We start from the raw sequence: 22,592 nt of genomic DNA on the forward strand, positions 1-22,592 counted from the left end.
ATTAGCCACGTTTGTAGTAATGCAGTAATCTCATTATACATTTAAAAAACAAGTCTTTCCTGATTAACAAACGGACTCTTGTTCCTCAAATGCTCCTGGAGGCTTTACCATCCTGCTGGTCCTCTCATTAATGACTTAATCAATCCCTGACACATTTTGATTTTATATTTGTATGAGATAGTCATGCTTTGTAACTTTTTGAAAATTAAACTTTACAACTGTTTCCAAAACTTACTTAGCTGCCAAAACACTACTAGCTTTTTTTCCTAATCTCATTAAGCCCACTGACATCCCTGGGAACCATATCTCAAGGAATCTGCTTTGGAAATTGCCACAAAGGCAGTCTGTCAGCCAGGAGAACAAAGGAAGTGCCTGGTTTGTAAATAGGCATGATGACCCTTGTTGATTAAACCAAAGGAAGATTTCAGGCCATCCACAAAAAACTAAAAATCGAGACAGCGTCCCAATTCACACACTCCTCTCATCCCCTAATCATCCCTGAGAGTAAAGTGAGGTACTGCTGTTTAGGAAAATGCAACTAACGTAAACATCCTCATGTCAAATATTTAATTAGGTATTTGAACTTTGGTATAGATACATGTAGGAACATATGAGGTTGTTTTTTAATTAAAAGAGAGTTCTTTTTTATTGAAGGCTACTTGGAAAAGACCAATAATCACAAAAGTAAATATTAGAATTACAGGTAACTACACCTTCAGAGAGAATTGAGCCATGTTCAGCTGTTTAATCAATTGTTTTCATTTGCAGAATCAGGATGAAACCTAAGATGCTATTAATGTCATCTCCTTTCTTCATTTAACAGTGTCATAAATATTGTCATTAAATATTGTTCTGCATGATTTTTAATGGCCTCAAAGTCGTCCATTGTAGGGAGGTACCAAAATTTGTTTTATGAATCTTGAACTCTGGACCATTCAGTTTGCTACAAATTCCTAACAATTTCTTTAGATTAAGTTCCTAGAAGTGGAACATTAAAATGAAGTGTATTAAAAAAAAAATGAAGTGTATTTGTCGAGTTTTTTTTTAACATGTTGCCAAATAGTCCTCCCAAAAGATTGTACAATTAAGAATTCCACCAAGGGCCTCCCTGGTGGCGCAGTGGTTGAGAGTCCGCCTGCCGATGCAGGGGATACGGGTTCGTGCCCCGGTCTGGGAGGATCCCATATGCCGCGGAGCGGCTGGGCCCGTGAGCCATGGCCGCTGGGCCTGCACATCCGGAGCCTGTGCTCCGCAACGGGAGAGGCCACAACAGTGAGAGGCCCGCATACCGCAACAAAAAAAAAAAAAAAAAAAAAAAAAGAATTCCACCAAAAGGTGTATGAGTGTGCTGTTTGCTTACATTCTCCACAATACTTGGTATGGTACTTTTAAATATTTTGCTTAATTTTTAAAATTGAATTATAGTTGATTGACAATATTGTGCTAGTTTTCAGTGTACAACAAAGTGATTCAGTTTTATATATATAAAACATATATATATAAATGTTTTTTTAAATTATAAAATTTTAAAAATTCTAAAATTATAATTAAAAATTTTTAATTAAAATTAAGATTTTTTAAAATTATAATTTAAATTTTTTAATTAAAAATTTTTTTAATTAAAAAATTTTAATCTTAAAAATTTTAGGGGGAGGAGCTTCAAGATGGCGGAAGAGTAAGACCACCTTCCTCCCCACAAATACATCAGAAATACATCTACATGTGGAACAGTTCTTACAGAACATCTACTGAATGCTGGCAGAAGACCTCAGACTTCCCAAAAGGCAAGAAACTCCCCCACGTACGTGGGTAGGGCAAAAAAAAAAAAAGGAAAAACAGAGACAAAAGGATAGGGACGGTACCTGCACCAGTGGGAGGGAGCCGTGAAGGAGGAAAGGTTTCCACACTAGAAGCCCCTTCGCGGGCGGGGCTGCGGGTGGCGAGCGGGGGGAGCTTCGGAGCCGCAGAGGAGAGCACAGCAACAGGGGTGCGGAGGGCAAAGCAGAGAGATTCCCGCACAGAGGATCGGTGCCGACCGGCACTCACCAGCCCGAGAAGCTTGTCTGCTTGGCTGCCGGGGCGGGCGGGGCTGGGAGCTGAGGCTCGGGCTGCGGTCGGAGCGCAGGGAGAGGACTGGGGTTGGCGGCATGAACACAGCCTGAAGCGGGTTAGTGCGCCACGGCTGGCCGGAAGGGAGTCCGGGAAAAGTCTGGACCTGCCAAAGAGGCAAGTGGTGCGCGAGGAGAGGGGATTAAGAGCACTGCTTAAAGGAGGTCCAGAGACGGGCGCGAGCCGCGGCTATCAGTGCGGACCCCAGAGACGGGAATGAGACGCTAAGGCTGCTGCTGCCGCCACCAAGAAGCCTGTGTGCGAGCACAGGTCACCATCCACACCTCCCCTCCCAGGAGCCTGTGCAGCCCGCCACTGCCAGGCTCCTGGGATCCAGGGACAACTTCCCCGGGAGAACGCACGGCACGCCTCAGGCTGGTGCAACGTCACACCGGCCTCTGCCGCCGCAGGCTCGCCCCGCACTCCGTACCGCTCCCTCCCCCCAGCCTGAGTGAGCCAGACACCATGAATCAGCTGCTCCTTTAACCCCGTCCTGTCTGACCGAAGAACAGAGGCCCTCCGGCGACCTTCACGCAGAGGCGGGGCCAAATCCAAAGCTGAACCCCCGGGAGCTGTGCGAACAAAGAAGAGAAAGGGAAATTTCTCCCAGCAGCCTCAGGAGCAGCGGATTAAATCTCCACAATCAACATGATGTACCCTGCATCTGTGGAATACCTGAATAGACAACGAATCATCCCAAATTGAGGAGGTGGACTTTGGGAGCAAGATAGATTATTTTTTCCCCTCTTCCTCTTTTTGTGAGTGTGTATGTGTATGCTTCTGTGAGAGATTTTGTCTGTATAGCTTTGCTTTCACCATTTGTCCTAGGGTCTGTCCGTCCGTTTTTGTTTTTTTTTTTTTACTTTAAAAAATTTTTTTCTTAATAATTATTTTTTATTTTAATAAGTTTATTTTATTTTATCTTTATTTTATTTTATCCTCTTTCTTTCTTTCTATTTTTTTCTCCCTTTTATTCTTAGCCATGTGGAGGACAGGCTCTTGGTGCTCCAGCCAGGAGTCAGTGCTCTGCCACTGAGGTGGGAGAGCCAACTTCAGGACACTGGTCCACAAGAGACCTACCAGCTCCACGTGATATCAAACAGCGAAAATCTCCCAGAGATCTCCATCTCAACACCAGCACCCAGCTTCACTCAACGACCAGCAAGCTACAGTGCTGGACACCCTATGCCAAACAACTAGCAGGACAGGAACACAACCCCATCCATTAGCACAGAGGCTACCTAAAGTCATAATAAGGTCACAGACACCCCAAAACACACAACCAGACATGGACCTGCCCACCAAGAAGACAAGATGCAACCTCATCCACCAGAACACGGGCATTAGTCCCCTCCACCAGGAAGCCTACACAACCCACTGAACCAACCTTAGCCACTGGGGACAGACACCAAAAACAACGGGAACTACGAACCTGCAGCCTGCGAAAAGGAGACCCCAAACACAGTAAGATAAGCAAAATAAGAAGACAGAGCAACACACAGCAGATGAAGGAGCAAGGTAAAAACCCACCAGGCCTAACAAATGAAGAGGAAATAGTCTACCTGAAAAAGAATTCAGAATAATGATAGTAAAGATGATCCAAAATCTTGGAAATAGAATAGTGAAAATGCAAGAAACATTTAACAAGGACCTACAAGAACTAAAGAGCTAACAAACAGTGATGAACAACACAATAAATGAAATTAAAAATTCTCTAGAAGGGATCAATAGCAGAATAACTGAGGCAGAAGAACGGATAAGTGACCTGGAAGATAAAATAGTGGAAATAACTACTTCAGAGCAGAATAAAGAAAAAAGAATGAAAAGAATTGAGGCCAGTCTCAGAGACCTCTGGGACAATATTTTTTTTTTTTTTTTTTTTTTTTGCTGTACGCGGGCCTCTCACTGCTGTGGCCTCTCCCATTGCGGAGCACAGGCTCCGGACACACAGGCTCCGCGGCCATGGCTCGCGGGCCCAGCTGCTGCGCGGCATGTGGGATCTTCCGGGATAGGGGCACGAACCCGTGTCCCCTGCATCGGCAGGCGGACTCTCAACCACTGCGCCACCAGGGAAGCCCTGGGACAATATTAAACACACCAACATTCAAATTATAGGGGTCGCAGAAAATGAAGAGAAAAAGAAAGGGACTGAGAAAATATTTGAAGAGATTATAGTTGAAAACTTCCCTAAAATGGGAAAGGAAATAGTTAATCAAGTCCAGGAAGTGCAGAGAGTCCCATACAAAATAAATCCAAGGAGAAACACGACAAGACACATATTAATCAAACTATCAAAAATTAAATACAAAGAACAAATATTAAAAGCAGCAAGGGAAAACAACACATAAGGGAATCCCCATAAGGTTAACAGCTGATCTTTCAGCAGAAACTCTGCAAGCCAGAGGGGACTGGCAGGACATATTTAAAGTGATGAAGGAGAAAAACCTACAACCAAGATTACTCTACCTAGCAAGGATCTCATTTAGATTTGACGGAGAAATTAAAAGCTTCACAGACAAGCAAAAGCTAAGAGAATTCAGCACCACCAAACCAGCTTTACAAAAAATGCTAAAGGAACTTCTCTAGGCAGGAAACACAAGAGAAGGAAAAGACCTACAATAATAAACCCAAAACAATTAAGAAAATGGTAATAGGAACATACATATTGATAATTACCTTACATGTAAATGGATTAAATGCTCCAACCAAAAGACACAGACTGGCTGAATGGATACAAAAACAAGACCCATATATGTGCTGTCTACAAGACACCCACTTCACACCTAGGGACACATACAGACCGAAAGTGAGGGGATGGAAAAAGATATTCCATGCAAATGGAAATCAAAAGAAAGCTGGAGTAGCAATTCTCATATCAGACAAAATAGACTTTAAAGACTATTACAAGAGACAAACAAGGACACTACATAATGATCAAGGGATCAATCCAAGAAGAAGATATAACAATTGTAAATATTTATGCACCCAACATAGGAGCACCTCAATACATAAGGCAAATGCTAACAGCCATAAAAGGGGAAATTGACAGTAACACAATCATAGTAGGGGACTTTAACACCCAACTTTCACCAATGGACAGATCATCCAAAATGAAAATAAGGAAACACAAGCTTTAAAGGATAAATTAAACAAGATGGACTTAATTGATATTTATAGGACATTCCATCCAAAAACAACAGAATACACATTTTTCTCAAGTGCTCATGGAACATTCTCCAGGATAGATCATACCTTGGGTCACAAATCAAGCCTTGGTAAATTTAAGAAAATTGAAATCATATCAAGTATCTTTTCCGACCACAACGCTATGAGACTAGATATCAATTACAGGAAAAAATCTGTAAGAAATACAAACACATGGAGGCTAAAGAACACACTACTTAATAACCACGAGTTCACTGAAGAAATCAAAGAGGAAATCAAAAAATACCTAGAAACAAATGACAATGAAAACACGACAACCCAAAACCTATGGGATGCAGCAAAAGCAGTTCTAAGAGGGAAGTTTATAGCAATATAATCCTACCTTAATAAACAAGAAACATCTCAAAAAAACAACCTAACCTAACACCTAAAGCAATTAGAGAAAGAAGAACAAAAAAATCCCCAAAGTTAGCAGAAGGAAAGAAATCATAAAGATCAGATCAGAAATAAATGAAAAAGAAATGAAGGAAACGATAGCAAAGATCAATAAAACTAAAAGCTGGTTCTTTGAGAAGATAAACAAAATTGATAAACCATTAGCCAGACTTCTCAAGAAAAAAAGGGAGAAGACTCAAATCAATAGAATTAGAAATGAAAAAGGAGAAGTAACAACTGACACTGCAGAAATACAAAGGATCATGAGAGATTACTACAAGCAGCTATATGCTAATAAAATGGACAACCTGGAAGAAATGGACAAATTCTTAGAAATGCACAACCTTCCAGACGGAACCAGGAAGAAATAGAAAATATGAAGAGACCAATCACAAGCACTGAAATTGAAACTGTGATTAAAAATCTTCCAACAATCATTTTGTAATGTATAGAAATATCAAATTACTATGTTGTATACCTGGAACTAACAGTGCTGTAAGTCAATTATACTTGAATTAAAAAAAAAATAAAGAAACCAACATTGTTACATTAAAAAAAAGAAATCTTCCAACAAACAAAAGCCCAGGACCAGATAGCTTCACAGGTGAATTCTATCAAACATTTAGAGAAGAGCTAACACCTATCCTTCTCAAACTCTTCCAAAATATAGCAGAGGGAGGAACACACCCAAACTCATTCTACGAGGCCACCGTCAATCTGATGCCAAAACCAGACAAAAATGTCACAAAGAAAGAAAACTACAGGCCAATATCACTGATGAACACAGATGCAAAAATCCTCAACAAAATACTACCAAACAGAATCCAACAGCACATTAAAAGGATCATACACCATGATCAAGTGGGGTTTATCCCAGGAATGCAGGGTTCTTCAATATATGCAAATCAATCAATGTGATACACCTTATTAACAAATTGAAGAAGAAAAACCATATGATCATCTCAATAGATGCAGAGAAAGCTTTTGACAAAATTCAACACCCATTTATGATAAAAACCCTCCAGACAGTAGGCATAGATGGAACTTTCCTCAACATAATAAAGGCCATATATGACAAACCCACAGCCAACATTGTCCTCAATGGTGAAAAACTGAAACCACTTCCACTAAGATCAGGAACAAGACAAGGTTGCCCACTCTCACTACTATTATTCAACATAGCTTTGGAAGTTTTAGCCACAGCAATCAGAGAAGAAAAAGAAATAAAAGGAAACCAAATTGGAAAAGAAGAAGTAAAGCTGTCACTGTTTGCAGATGACAGGATACTACACATAGAGAATCCTAAAGATGCTACCAGAAAACTACTAGAGCTAATCAATGAATTTGGTAAAGTAGCAGGATACAAAATTAATGCACAGAAATCTCTGGCATTCCTATACACTAATGATGAAAAATCTGAAAGTGAAATCAAGAAAACACTCCCATTTACCACTGCAACAAAAAGAATAAAATATGTAGGAATAAATCGACCTAAGGAGACAAAAGACCTGTATGCAGAAAATTATAAGACACTGATGAAAGAAATTAAAGATGATACAAATAGATGGAGAGATATACCATGTTCTTGGATTGGAAGAATCAACATTGTGAAAATGACTCTACTACCTAAAGCAATCTACAGATTCAATTCAATCCCTATCAAACTACCACTGGCATTTTTCATAGAACTAGAACAAAAAATTTCACAATTTGTATGGAAACACAAAAGACCCCGAATAGCCAAAGCAATCTTGAGAACGAAAAACGGAGCTGGAGGAATCAGGCTCCCTGACTTCAGACTATACTACAAAGCTACAGTAATCAAAACAGTATGGTACTGGCACAAAAACAGAAATATAGATCAATGGAACAGGATAGAAAGCCCAGAGATAAACCCACGCACATATGGTCACTTTATCTTTGATAAGGGAGGCAGGAATGTACAGTGGAGAAAGGACAGCCTCTTCAATAAGTGGTGCTGAGAAAACTGGACAGGTACATGTAAAATATGAGGTTAGATCACTCCCTAACACCATACACAAAAACAAGCTCAAAATGGATTAAAGACCTAAATGTAAGGCCAGACACTATCAAACTCTTAGAGGAAAACATAGGCAGAACACTCTACGACATAAATCACAGCAAGATCCTTTTTGACCCACCTCCTAGAGAAATGGAAATAAAAACAAAAATAAACAAATGGGACCAAATGAAACTTCAAAGCTTTTGCACAGCAAAGGAAACCATAAACAAGACCAAAAGACAACCCTCAGAATGGGAGAAAATATTTGCAAATGAAGCAACTGACAAAGGATTAATCTCCAAAATTTACAAGCAGCTCATGCAGCTCAGTATCAAAAAAACAAACAACCCAATCCAAAAATGGGCAGAAGACCTAAATAGACCTTTTTCCAAAGAAGATATACAGACTGCCAACAAACACATGAAAGAATGCTCAACATCATTAATCATTAGAGAAATGCAAATCAAAACTACAATGAGATATCATCTCACACCAGTCAGAATGGCCATCATCAAGAAATCTAGAAACAATAAATGCTGGAGAGGGTGTGGAGAAAAGGGAACCCTCTTGCACTGTTTGTGGGAATGCAAATTGATACAGCCACTATGGAGAACAGTATGGAGGTTCCTTAAAAAACTAAAAATAAAACTATGATATGACCCAGCAATCCCACTACTGGGCATATACCCTGAGAAAACCATAATTCAAAAAGAGTCATGTACAGGGCTTCCCTGGTGGCGCAGTGGTTGAGAGTCCGCCTGCCGATGCAGGGGACACGGGTTCGTGCCCCGATCCCGGAAGATCCCACATGCCGCGGAGCGGCTGGGCCCGCGAGCCATGGCCGCGGAGCCTGTGTGTCCGGAGCCTGTGCTCCGCAACGGGAGAGGCCACAGCAGTGAGAGGCCCGCGTACAGCAAAAAAAAAAAAAAAAAAAAAAAAAAAGAGTCATGTACCAAAATGTTCATTGCAGCTCTATTTACAATAGCCAGGACATGGAAGCAACCGAAGTATCCATCAACAGATGAATGGATAAAGAAGATGTGGCACATATATATAATGGAATATTTCTCAGCCATAAAAAGGAACAAAACTGAGTTATTTGTAGTGAGGTGGATGGACCTAGAGACTGTCATACAGAGTGAAGTAAGTCAGAAAGAGAAAAACAAATACTGTATGCTAACACATATATATGGAATCTAAAAAAAGTTGTCATGAAGAACCTAGGGGCAAGACGGGAATAAAGATGCAGACCTCGTAGAGAACGGACTTGAGGGTACGGGGAGGGGGAAGGGTAAGCTGGGACAAAGTGAGAGAGTGGCATGGACATATATATACTACCAAACGTAAAACAGATAGCTAGTGGGAAGGAGCCGCATAGCACAGGGAGATCAGCTCGGTGCTTTGTGACCACCTAGAGGGGTGGGATAGGGAGGGTGGGAGGGAGGGAGATGCAAGAGGGAAGAGATATGTGGACATATGTATATGTATAACTGATTCACTTTGTTATAAAGCAGAAACTAACACACCATTGTAAAGCAATTATACTCCAATAAAGATGTTAAAAAAGAAAAAAAAATTTCTAATTAAAAAATTTTTTTTAATTCTAAAATTTTAAAAGATTAAAAATTTAAAACATTAAAACATTATATATATAAATGTTGTTTTTCAGATTCTTTTCCGTTATAGGTTATTACAAGATACTGAATATAGTTCCCTGTGCTATACAGTAAATACTTGTTGTTTTAAATATCTGGGTTCATTTAATATAGTGGTGAATGCAACTGGTTAATTTAGTAGGGAGAGACTGATATCTCATGGCTTTAATTAGCACTTAATTACTAGGCAAGGTCAATACTTTTTCATATATTTTGGCCATGTTTTCCTAGTTGTATGTTTATTTTTCTACATGAACTTCAGTATCAAATAGATTGGGTCCTAGAAAAGATTTATTGGTATTTTTATTGAGGTCATGTTAAATTCATAAATTAACTTATAGAGAACTAATGTGTTTATGATACTGAGATGTTCTGTCTAAGAACACTGGATGTTTTTCCATTTGTTTAAAATTCACTGTTGTATCTTTTAGAAGTGTTTCAAAGTATCCCCATATAAATTTTGCACATTTGTTTTTATGTTTATTCCTAAATACATTTTCTATATTATATTGTCTACATGGCAATTGTGTATCTGAAGCCTCTTTTTCTTTTAAGAAATTTATTTCTTTTATTTATTTATTTTTGGCTGCGATGGGTCTTCGTTGCTGCACGTGGGCTTTCTCCAGTTGTGGCGAGCGGGGGCTACTCTCCGTTGCATGCGTATGCTTCTCATTGCGGTGGCTTCTCTTGTAGCAGAGCACGGGCTCTAGGCACGCAGGCTTCAGTAGTTGTGGCACAAGGGCTCAGTAGTTGTGGCTCGTGGGCTCTAGAGTGCAGGCTTAGTAGTTGTGGCGCACGGGCTTAGTTGTTCCGTGGCATGTGGGATCTTCCCGGACCAGGGCTTGAACCCGTGTTTCCTGCATTGGCAGGCGGATTCTTAACCACTGCGCCACCAGGGAAGTCCCTCTTATTTGTTGTATGCTGATACTGTACAATATTTTGCTATCTTAATGAAACTTTTTGTTGAGTCAGCTTTAATTTTGATTCTCTAAGGCTATTTAGGGTTACTATCATATCATCTGCATTTTCTTTTTTTTTTTTTTTTTACCAATTCTCCTGTCTCCTTTTATAATTAGCATTGGTTAATATCTCTAGTATCAATACAATGTTAAGTAGTAATGTACATAATGGGCATCCTTTTCCTGTTCCTGATCTTAATAGAAATGCCTCTAGTATTTCCCCTCTAAGTAGATGGTGGTTTAGAGCTAAGATATATGATATATATATGAATAGGAATAAGAGTTGAATTTTGTCAATGATTTTTCAAAATCTAGGGAGATGATGTTATTTTTCTCCTTAAATGTGTTAATATGGTATATACAGTTGACCCTTGAACAACATGGGTTTGAACTGTGTGGGTCCACTTATACTCAAATTGTTTTCAATAGTAAATACTATAGTACTGCACAATCCACGATTGGTTGAATCCTCAAATGTAGAGCTGGGGATACAGAGGATCTTCAGATAATGGAGAAACTGTGTATACCAAGGGCCAACTATAAATTATTCTTGGATTTTTTAACTGCACAGAGGGTCGGTGCCCCTAACCTGCATGTTATTCAAGGGTCAATTGTACTATATTAATGAATTTCCAAATATTGAACCAACCTTGTATTTTAGGATTAAATTGTACTTGGACATGATGCATTATTTCCTTAATGTGGTGGTACATTCTGTTTACTAATATTTTGTTTAGTATCTGTCTGCTGAATTGTGTCTACCTAAAATGTTGAAGTCCTAAGCTACAGTACCTCAGAATGTGACTGTGTTTGGAGATAGGGTCTTTAAAGAGGTAATTAAGTTAAAATGAGGTCTTTAGGGTGGGTCTTAATCCAATGTGACTGGTTTTCTTATAAGAAGAAGACATTTGGACCAAGACAGGCATGCATACAAAAGAAAGGCCGTGTGCAGACTCAAGGAGAAGGTGGCCATCTGCAAGCCAAGGAGAGAGGCCTCAGAAGAAACAAAACCTGCTGTCACCTTATCTTGGACTTTCAGCCTCCAAGACTGTGAGAAAATAAATTTCTGCTGTTTAAGCCACCCAGTCTGTAATATTTTGTTCAGGCAGCCCTAACATATAATAAAGTATCTTAGTCTTGATAATCATAAGTGACATCAGTCTGTAATTGTTTCTGTATTATTTTAAACAGGAATCAGTATCAATATTATACTGGCTTTATAAAAGTTTTCCCCAACATCACTTAGTTGAAGTTCATCCTCTAATAGACTCTTCAAGTGGGGCTCATAAACTCTGTTTTTCCCAAGCTTCTGCATGTTCAAATAAATTTTTCTATAGTGTTGATACTTGAAGGAGAATATAGTGGGTTGAATAGTGTCCCACAAAGAGAGATGTTCAAGGGACTTCCTTGGCCCAGTGACTAAGACTCTGCCCTCCCAATGCAGGGGGCCCAGGTTTGATCCCTGGCCAGGGAACTAGATCCCACATGCCGCAACTAAGAGTTCACATGCCACAACTAAAGATCCCACGTGCTGCAACTAAGACCCAGTACAGCCAAATAAATAAATTAACATTAAAAAAAAGAGAGAGAGATATTCAAGTCCTAACCCCTGGTACTTGTGCATCAACTTATTTGGAAATTGGGTTTTTGCAGATATAATTATCTGCAAATCTTGGGATGAGAGTATCCTTGATTTAGGATGGACCTGAAATGCAATGACTGGTGTTCTTCTAGAGAAAAGAGGGTGAGATTTTAAACAGAGACACAGAGGGGAAGACCATGTGAAGACAGAGACAGAGATTGCAGTTATGCAGCTATAAGCCAAGAATGCTGGCACCCACTGGCAGCTAGGAGTGAGGCATGGAACAACAGATTGTCCCTCAGAGCCACCAGAAGAAACCAATTCTGCCAACACCCTGATTTCAGACTTCTGGCCTCCAGAACTCTGAGAGAATAAATGTCCATTGTTTTAAGCCACCAAGTTTGGTAATTTGTTATGATAGCCCTAGGCAACTAATACAGACTAAAATCTTTAGTTCATACTTTTCTTTTCAGAGCTGCTCCATGGTTGCCTTACTTTGTGTGTTACTTTGGAGAAGTCTGAAGTCTGAAGGCTGTCTAGTTCTCTTGCCCTTGCAAGTTATTTAACCCTTTTGCCTGGAGGCTTTGAGAACTTTTTCTGTATCTTGAAGGTCTAATCTACCACAATGTCTCAGAATTGACCATTCTCTGTTAATTTTCTCAAGTGGCTGTGGGTTCTTTATCTATTTTTATAGACAATGATGGAGATGGGTATTTTTATTTATTTATTTATTTATTTATTTATTTATTTATTTATTTATGGCCACACCGCATGGCTTGCGGGATCTCAGTTCCTCAACCAGGGACTGAAATGAACCCTGGCCACGGCAGTGAAAGCACCAAATCCTAACCACTAGACCACCAGGGAACTCCCCCATATTTTGCTTTTAGGTAATCTTTTGCTATCTTAAAAAATTTCTTCTTCCTTTTTTTTCTTATCTTTGTTTTCTTAGTTGTTTGTCAATAGTATTAACTGATTTTTGAATAATGGTGAAAAATCCAAAAGTTACAGAAGGACACCTACCCTTATACCCCATTCACTTCTCCCCAGAGGCAACCACTGTTCCTTGTGTATCCTTCCAAATATATTCTATGAATATATGAATATTAGTGCCTGTCAGTGTATTTATATTTTTTACTTTTTACACAAATACACTATATTATACATGCAGCCCTGCACCTCGCTGTTTTCATTGTACATCTAGGGTATGGTTCCAAATTGGTGCATATAGAGCTGCCTCATTTTTTTGAAGATTGCATGGTCTTCCATTGCATGAATGTACCTGAATTTATTTAACCAATGCCCTAATGCTGGACTGCAATTTACAGTCTTGCTATTATAAACAACACTGTAATAAATATTTGGTACATATTTATCATTCCACACATGTGGGAGTATATATATATAGCCTAAATTCCTAGAAGTGACACACCTATTAGAATGGCTAAAATGCAAAACAGTTACAACACCAAATGCTGACAAGGATATGGAGCAACAGGAACTCCCATTCATTGTTGGTGGGAATGCAAAATATACAGACACTTTGGAAGGAAGTTTGGCAGTTTCTTACAAAACTAAACATACTCTAATGGTATGATCCACAAGTGGTGCTCCTTTGTGTTTGCCCAAAGGACTTGAAAACTTACATACACACAAAAAACTGCCCACAGATGTTTATAGCAGCTTTATTCATAATTGTCAAAATTGGGAAGCAACCAAGATGTCCTTCACTAGGTGAATAGATTAATAAACTGTGGTATATCCAGGCAATGGAATATTAGTCAATAATAAAAAGAGGGCTTCCCTGGTGGTGTAGTGGTTGAGAGTCCGCCTGCCAATGCAGGGGACACGGGTTCGTGCCCCGGTCCAGGAAGATCCCACATGCCGCGGAGTGGCTGGGCCCGTGAGCCATGGCCGCTGAGCCTGTGCGTCAGGAGCCTGTGCTCTACAACGGGAGAGGCCACAACAGTGAGAGGCCCGCATACCGCAAAACAAACAAACAAACCAAAAAAATAATAATAATAATAATAAAAAGAAATGAACTATCAAGCCATGAAAAGTCATGGAGGAAACTTAAATGTATATTATAAGTGAAAGAAGATAATCTGAAATGCTACATGCTGTATGATTCCAACTATATTATATGGAATTCTGGAAAAGGCAAAACTATGGAGACAGTAAAAAGATCAGTGGTTGTAGGGGGTTGGGGGGAGGGAGGGATGAACAGGCAAAGCACAGGGGATTTTCAGAGCACTGAAAATACTCTCTATGATACTATTATGGTGGATACATGTCATTATACACTTGTTAAAATCCATAGCATGTACAACAGCAAGAGCAAACCCTAATGTATGCTATGGACTCTGAGTGATGATGATGCATCAATGTAGGTTCATCCATTGTAACAAATGTCCCGTCTGGTGGGGGTGTGGTGGTTTGGGGGCTGTGCTGTGTGTGGGAAAAAGGGGTCCATGGGAACTCTCTGTACTTTCCACTCAATTTTGCTGTGAACATAAAACTGCTCTAGGAAAATAAAGTCTATTTTTTAAAATCCTGGGGGCGTTTGCAGGATCAAAGGATATATGCATTTAAATTTTTAATAGATATAAGAGCTTTCCAGAACTACTGTGGCAATTTACATCAGCCTTGCTTATTTTTATACCTCACTCTCATCAATATAATATAGTTGAACTTTTTGATCGTCACTAAATTGTTAAAGGAATAGGGTATCTGCTTGTCATTTTAATTTTCGTGTCTCATTATAAATTAGATAGAACACCTTTTTTTCTTTTTTTTTAATATGTCTGAGCCATTTGAATTTCCTTTTGGGTGAAATGCCTGTTCATTTTCTTTGCCCATTTTTCTATTAGGTCTGCACCTAATTTTATAGTTAGAAATCTACAAATTGGAATGAGAATGATAGTGTTAAGATCTTATATTTTGGATTGAAAAATATAGTTATCATATACCCTGCAGTCAACCTTCCATCTTTTAAGCATGAGGTGAAACTAGAACTGAATGAGAAAAGTAATAGGGTATGGGTCCTTTTTCTGTATATCTGGGTACAACCTCAGCCTCTTAACATAAAAAAAAATACCATACCTAAATGTTATAAAGAGCATAGAATCAGGTGCACCGTCTAGTTTCATTTATGCTGTCTTTTGTGGAACAGTCCCGAGCTACATTTCATTAGATCATGCAAGGTTCTTTGTGTAGCCTGAAATCTGGACAGCTGCTGAACATACTTTTTGGTAAAATAAAGTTAAGCATTGTACCAGTTGTGATCTGCAAACTGACTATTTAAAGTAGCCTGAATAGGGACTTCCCTGGTGGCACAGTCGTTAGGACTCTGTTCTCCCAATGCAGGGGGGCCCGGGTTCCATCCATTGTTAGGGAACTAGATCCCACATGCATGCCGCAACTAAGAGTTTGCATGCCACAACTAAGGAGCCCACATGCCACAACTAAGACCCAGTGCAACCAAATAAATAAATAGATAAATATTTTTTAAAAATAAATAAATAAAGTAGCCTGAATAACTCAGTTGCTTTTTTGGCCAAACATGAGTAAGTGGACAAATAGTGAGCATGTGTTGCAGTATCAGACGAGATACTGACCTTTGTACTACTTTCCTAGAGCTACCTTAATAAAACAAAAACAAACTGGTGGCTTAAAACAAATTTATTGTCTCATGGTTCTAGAGGGTAGAATTCTGAAATCAAGGTTTTGGAGGGCCATGCTCCCTTTGACACTTGTAGGAGAATCACTCCTTGCCTATTGGCAGTTTCTGCTGATTTGCTGGCCATCTTTGGTGTTCCTTGGCTTGCAGCTGTATAACTGGATCTCTGCCTTTGTCACCACGTGGCATTTTCCCCGTATGTCTCTGTCTTCACATGGCCACCTTCTTATAAGGACACCCTACTCCATCTCCAAAATGACCTCATCTGAACTATATCTGCAATAACTCTATTTCCAAGTAAGATCCCATTCTGAAGTACTGGGGTTTAGGATTTCAACATACCTTTTTTGGAGGGACACAATTTAACCCATAACAACCTTTCTCTAGAATCTTCTGGGAGAAGGTGAGAGAGACAAGGTAAAAGCCAAAGAGGCTGACACCTTCTACATACATTGCATTCAGCCTGCCTGAGCCATATCGGCATTTGCTGTAAGCACACAGTGTGGATGACTTACCAAAAGCTTAATTTCGGAGGAACTTACAAAGCACTTCTGCCCCACGTGGATCCTAGTCCTTTCGTTTGTGATTCACTGAACTGCATGCTCCACCTTCAGCCATCACCCTGCCACCCTGTCCCTGACAGGACAAGCTGCAAGCTGCAGAGAAAAAGAAATGAACTAAGAAGGGTCAAATGATCCCCCATTAGATCACAGATCAGACTGCAGGCTGGGGAGACTTCTGTCTGCTTCCCATGCTATTGTGCTCCGAGTGGGGCCCCCCTCCTGTTGTCCACCTTGTCGTCCTTTGAGAGCGACAAGGACCCATACGTGGAGCTGTTCCTGAAGTAGTCTCAACTGATCTCAAGTTTCAGCCAAAAGACATCCTTTTTGAATTCGACACCTATTGGCCGCCTAACCTATTAAGCATCCATTCACCAAGGGCCAGATTTTACTACTTGGTTCAATCAATCACCCCTCTGCCGAGAGCCCTTTCTGTCTCGCTGTGGGTAGCATCTGAACTTCTGCTTGCTGTCTCAGAATTAATGTGCAGCCTTTCCTTGCTTTCCTGAGGAATTTTGTACTACTAATCCACTCACATCTAAGTGGTTTTTTTCCTTCTTTCCCAAACTCACCTTAGAGCATTTCTTGCCCTTTTCAGTGGCCAAGGAATTTTATCCTAACTTCTAAAAAGGCGGTGAGAAGTTATCCTTATTTTAAAATGGGAATATATATACGTATATATATATAATTGCCAATATATATTTAATATATATCTTTAGAGCAGGCCACACTTTTTTTTTTTTTTGGTGTGATGACTATATAAGTCCAGATGAGCCTTCAGCCAATTATTATTCCCTGCTCCATTCCCCCATTGTATTTTTTTTTTTAAAGAGCCATGGACACTTTCTTTAGATTCTTTGCTAGTAAATAAAAAATTTCTTGCCTTGAATATCATATGATAGCTGGGTGGGGGGTTTTTGTTTTGTTTTTTTTAAGCATGACAGTTTTGTCAGGGATAATTTTCAGATTATCAACTGACTGATTGTTAGAAATGCAAGCAACACAGAGAGTTTTGGTTTTTTCATCAGCTACACTTCAGGTATTTTTCTTTTGACTCCAGGCCCCAGAGATTGCTGGCTGAAAAGGCCTGGCGGACTTCATTCCAGGGAAGGCAGAAAGCAAAGGCCAGTCTGCTTTCCCCAGTGAGCAGCAGCAGCAGCAGCAGTTTTCTGGAAAGTAGGAAACAGAAAAGAAGAGGAAGATTAGATGTGAGTTACAACTGTCACTTTCTCTCCAACTGGGAGAAGGTCATTCTCTGACATGATGTGGGGTATGGGGCACTGTATCTCCCTTGTTTGCAGAAGTCACCTAACAAAATCTTTCCCAGTAGGACATACCTACTCATAAATCAGCAGCGTCAGCTTCAATCACAGCTTGCATTCTAGAATGTAGACACCAGGGAGAGGCTGACCTAAGGTAACCTGGGGGGACTCCATGCCCCCCTGGTCTCAGAGGTTGGAATTTAGAGGATGGCATGCTTCCTGCTGTCTTCACAGGAGCATTTAGAGTGCGATTTAATCCCGCATTATCTTTCCATTATGGGTACTTCTCCTCAAAAATCCTACATTCCTTATCTACCAGGGCCCCAAGTAGGGGGAGGTAAGTGAGGCACTTTTCTAGGGCCAAAATTTAGGGGAACCCTAAATAGCCCCAGTAATCAAGATAAACGGTATTTTAACGCAAAAAAATTAAACAAACAAACAAATTGGCAAACAAAGTTGCTAACTGCTTGATGTTGGAAATAAAGCTCCCAGGGCTGGGATCAGGGTGAGGAGAGAGAGGTGGGCTCGTACAAGTGCGGGGGCAGATCCTGCATTTGAAATTTTGATATATTGTTCATTATGGGGTTTTTTGCATTAATTTTGGCCTTTAAAAATTTTTTAACTAAAATACTTATCTTGATTATTGACTTTTTTTTTCGAATCCATAAATACTGCAGCTGAGGCAATTGCCTCTCACTGGCCTCACCCGAGTCCCGGACTATAAAATACTGACGAGTCAACAAAAAGCTATCCACCTTCCCGAACCAGGACTCTTAGATAAGTACCAGGCTCCGCGGTACAGACGCCCTGCCGTGAAGTCTCCGCGTCCCGGTGGGTTTAGACCCTCCCCTCCGCCTTTCCGCGCTCGGGTATTAAAACACTGAGCGTTCTGCCTGGCCTTACTCGGAGCGGCCGGCGCGCCCGGACCACGTCCGCTTCCGCACGTCTGTCCACGTTATGAGATGACCCCTTCCCTCTCAGAGACCCAAGTTTCACTCACTGCCAAGCCCGTCCAGCACAGCGGTCCCCAGGCCTGCGCACTGCCGCAGCGCACTACCCGCCCGCCTCTTTCAGGCGCCGGGCCCGTGTGGTCGCGCCTGCGCGCTCCGCCGTGCGCGGGCGTGAGAAAGGGCCCGCGCCGCTCCCAGGTTCTTCCGGAGGGGCAGAGGAGGGCGAAACTGCTCCCCGCGCGGCAGTGAGCAGGCGCAGCGGCACGCGGCGCTTTCTTCAGCCTCAGCCACCGCGGCTCCGGCGGCGCGCCAGTCGCTGGGCCGCCCGGTGGGGGGCGCTGCGGGCCGGGGCGCCCGGGGTGGTCGGGGCCGGGCTCGCCGCCCCGGGGCGGGGCCGCGCGGGCCGGGATGGGGCGGGCGCCGGGGCGGTGGTCCAAGCCGGCTAGCGGCGGCGGCGGGCACAGGAGAGGCTGCGGACTGAGGACGCGGCGCCATGCGTGGCCCCCCGGCCTGGCCGCTGCGGCTGCTCCTGAGGCGGGGCCTAGCCGCCCGCGCCCCCGGGACCCGGCCGCCGCCGACGCTCCTGGCGCCGGCGCGGCTTGGGGACGCGGGGCCAGCGCTCCTCGAGGGTGGCGAAGCCGCGCGAGGCCCGCGGTGCCGGGCGGGCCGCTGCCCGGGCGGGGGTCCCGGCAGCCCCGCCGGCGGCGCGGGCCTGGCGCGGCTCCTGGCCCTGTGGGCGCGGCCCTCCGGGCCCTCCAGGTGCGGGGCGCTCGCCGGGCCCGGCGTCCCGCGGCTCCCGCGCGCCGCGCTCCCCGGCGGCCCAGCGGCGGTCGCGCGGGCTGGGGGCGAGGCTTGGCTGCGGGAGCCGGCCTTGCCTGCGGCCGCGGCGACCCCCGGACACAACCCGCTGCAGCGGCCCGTGGCTGCCGGGCGCTCGGAGGCCCAGAAGCTCCTAAGGCTGGCGCAGCCCGAGCGCCGGAGGCTGGCAGGTAGGGCCCCCGTCCCCTCCCCTCGGTCACCGCGACCTTACACACGCGAGGTCCGGGGCCGCCGAGAGAGGCACTGCGGGGGCGGCAGGGGGACCTGGGGCCACTGGAAACGGTGAGGAGGACGGGGTGCCTCTACCTGGGCGTCCCCACCTGGAGTACGGACCAAGCGCGCCTGCTGTAGCGGTGTGGAGCCGGCAGGCCCGCCGGGAATCCGCTCCCAGAGCTAATGTTTGTTTTCTTATCTTGATACATATTATACAAGTGGGGCGGCATCTCAGTGTTGAAGTGTTCGGGTCTGTTCCGTTTTTACTTTGCTGGCGTTCTCAGAATGACCTGGGTTTTTTTCCCGTATCTTTGTAAAATTAGTCCTAGCCCCAAATAAACCTATGTTGTCATATGTGCGTGCTTCAGGCAAGTTTATTAAGCAGCCAACAATATTTTTACTCTGTGAAGCAAAACAGCGTAAACTTTTCAGGTTTGTCCCCTGCTTTTGTCTCCTGGGTGGTAGGCAGGAAGTTACTAAGTTCTTTTTAGAAGAGTCAACACTGGCCATGATCAGTGATCTGTAAACTCCAGAAGTGTTGAGAAACTGTGAATCATAACCCAACTAAATCATAATTAAGTAATTTTTAAAAAGAAGTCAAAATGAATATTTTTAGGGCTTCCCTGGTGGCGCAGTGGTTGAGAGTCCGCCTGCCGATGCAGGGGACACGGGTTCGTGCCCCGGTCCGGGAAGATCCCACATGCCGCAGAGCGGCTGGGCCCGTGAGCCATGGCCGCTGAGCCTGCGCGTCCGGAGCCTGTGCTCCGCAACGGGAGAGGCCACAGCAGTGAGAGGACCGAGTACCGAAAAAAAAAAAAAAAAGAATATTTTTAGAAACAAAATCCAGATAAACAGATTTTTGTATAGCTTCTCATTTTAGCCATAAATGAAGAAATGTTTAAATGCAAGGGCCTTGTAAGATCTCAAAGGTTTTGAGACTTCTCCAAGTCTTCGTTTCTTTCATAAATATTGAATCTCATTGTGTGCTAGGCCCTTGGGTTCCACTGATGAACAGGAAGAAGCATGGTTCCCGCTCCTGCTGGGGCTTGCAGCTTAGTGGGGGAGAAACATTGATGAAAAGATATGTGACTGGAGATAAAACTGCACATGTCATGAGGGCTTGCAAAGAGGGCTTGTGAGGTTCTTAGGCTTGAAAGAGGTGAGAATCCCACCTTTTTTTGTTACAAGTCCATTGCTTTAGGAAGGATAGTCCTAGAGAGCTATTTGTGATGTAGGGCAGGTTGGTGCCGAGGAGGAGGGCAGTAGAGTGGGAACATTTATACCTCTCACTGACTGTTACAGTTTAGGGGGGTTCTTGGTATTACTGAGGTATAAAGAGAACTATCTCATTGCTCAGTTGGTTGTGCGTGTGTTTTTTTTTTTTTTTTTTTTTTTTTTTTTTTTTTTTTTTTTCTTTTTGCGGTATGCGGGCCTCTCACTGTTGTGGCCTCTCCCGTTGCGGAGCACAGGCTCCGGATGCGCAGGCCCAGCGGCCATGGCTCACGGGCCCAGCCGCTCCGCGGCATATGGGATCCTCCCAGACCGGGGCACGAACCCGTATCCCCTGCATCGGCAGGCGGACTCTCAACCACTGCGCCACCAGGGAGGCCCGTGCGTGTGTTTTGATGGAAATAAAGTTTTCCTTTTTCCTCTTTTAAAAGAAAATTTTGAGGCTAGGAGCTCTCGCTGGCCTGTGAGCTGCTTGGGAAAGGGGCTGTGTCTGCCTCATCTTTCTGTGTCTAGTTCTTAGCCTGTGTGTGTGGTACAGAGCGGGGCTCAGGGAGCCTTCAAAGAAGGAATAAGTGATAGTCCAACCAGGCCCAGAGGGAGGCCTGAGTTTAGAAACCCTGAGCACTGAGGGGTGTGTCCATCATTCCCGTATGTAACTAAAAGTAAGCGTAAGGAAATCCAGTTTTGTTTTGTTTCTGAAATTTTAGATGTCAAGAAGGTTTTTAGGTGTCGGGCCCTGTGGCACCCGCACATGCTGGCCACAGTGGGTGGCCCAGCCCTGCCTCTCCTGTGATCACCATCCCTGTACCCTCCTGCCCTGTCCCACGTGTCCTGCCTGCTAGCATGCTGAGAAGACAGCCTTAAACAGGAGAAGAGCTGTATCTCCTTTTATTTTAAGAAGGGGAGCTATTTAGATCTACTGCATTGAATCATTGTGAATGTATAATTTGAGGAAATAAGTCTGGGGTTGGTACGTTAATTTTTTCCCACCTTTTAAGCAGATAGTAAATACCTATTGTATTTAATATGATGAAAGCGCCTTATTAGGACGTACGGTTTCCTCTGAAGTTATTATATGTAATATATTGCAGCCCCTCTGGATGTTGGCATTTGAAAGATTGAGAGAACATTGAGGGGGTCACCGTTAATTTGTCGTTGTAAGAGCAGCCTCAGAAGTCGGCACACCTCTTTGCAACTGGAAATAAAGAGCAAGGGTGTGTGTGTGTGTGTGTACTTTTAAATCAAGAGGCCAAAAAAAGCTGAGTTGAAGAGAAGGAATTCCAATGTTAATTTGTTAATTTTTAGGAAAAAGAATACAAAAATCCTTTTTCAAAAATTCAGCTGTGCATTTGAATAACAGTGTTTTCATCTGTGTTCAGTAGTTTGGTGAGCATGCTACCTGAACTGTGACCAGAAAACTTTGATCTTAAGTGATTTGTGTCAGAAACTTTAAACAGGGTCCACCATTTGAAATGTTTATAGGTATCTGCTGAGAACAGTCATTTCCATTTCTCTTCTAAAGGAACCACAGTCCTCGATGCTCTCCGCGGCCCCTCCTCCCTGTGTCTCACTTTATGTAGGAATTTGCAGATATCTTCCAACAGCTGTGGCCTACAAGGTTACTCTGCAGTCTTTTTTCACTGATAATTCTTCATCTTATCACCTTGGTCACAGGAGTCTTAAAAGATGGAGGAGCTCACTGCGGAGCCCCTGTGGGCTGATGGGATAAGAGGTAACTGGTCAGAGCCGTCCTGCTGGGCCTGGCAGATAGAAGTGGCTGCTGGGGCTCCCAGGGAGTTAGAGGCGAGCTGCGCCGTGCGTGGAGTTGGGAGTTAGGAGGGGGCCGTGAGATGCCAATGGAGGGTCTCTGTGTGGCGGGCCCGGTGCAGAGGAGCTTGTCTCGCTCACGCTTTGCAGGCAGGTCCCTGGCCAGATGTGGCAGGTGCACGTC

General features: G+C 43.1%; 1 protein-coding gene and 1 long non-coding RNA gene across 3 annotated transcripts in view; one reads left to right on the top strand and one right to left on the bottom strand.

Moving 5' to 3' along the window:
- Positions 1–1,627: 1,627 nt before the first annotated feature.
- On the bottom strand, positions 1,628–18,434 carry LOC309794789. Its single transcript, XR_014292190.1, has 3 exons — positions 17,051–18,434; positions 16,150–16,263; positions 1,628–2,681 (listed from the first exon to the last, which is right to left on the bottom strand). It is a non-coding gene; the product is annotated as an uncharacterized lncRNA (long non-coding RNA).
- A 369-nt stretch (positions 18,435–18,803) lies between these two features.
- Positions 18,804–22,592, top strand: part of ABCB10 (ATP binding cassette subfamily B member 10) — a 34,720-nt gene continuing 30,931 nt past the window's right edge. The window contains exon 1 of one of the 2 annotated variants that reach the window (XM_082611511.1): positions 18,804–19,368. In XM_082611511.1, coding sequence (XP_082467637.1) covers positions 18,873–19,368 — 496 coding nt within the window. In that variant the 5' untranslated portion in view covers positions 18,804–18,872. The remainder of the gene's footprint in view (positions 19,369–22,592) is intronic. The other variant, XM_082611510.1, reaches the window with a different exon arrangement.

This window comes from Mesoplodon mirus (assembly GCF_964341445.2).
Source record: "Mesoplodon mirus genome assembly, chromosome: 2".
Taxonomy (NCBI): Eukaryota; Metazoa; Chordata; class Mammalia; order Artiodactyla; family Ziphiidae; genus Mesoplodon; species Mesoplodon mirus.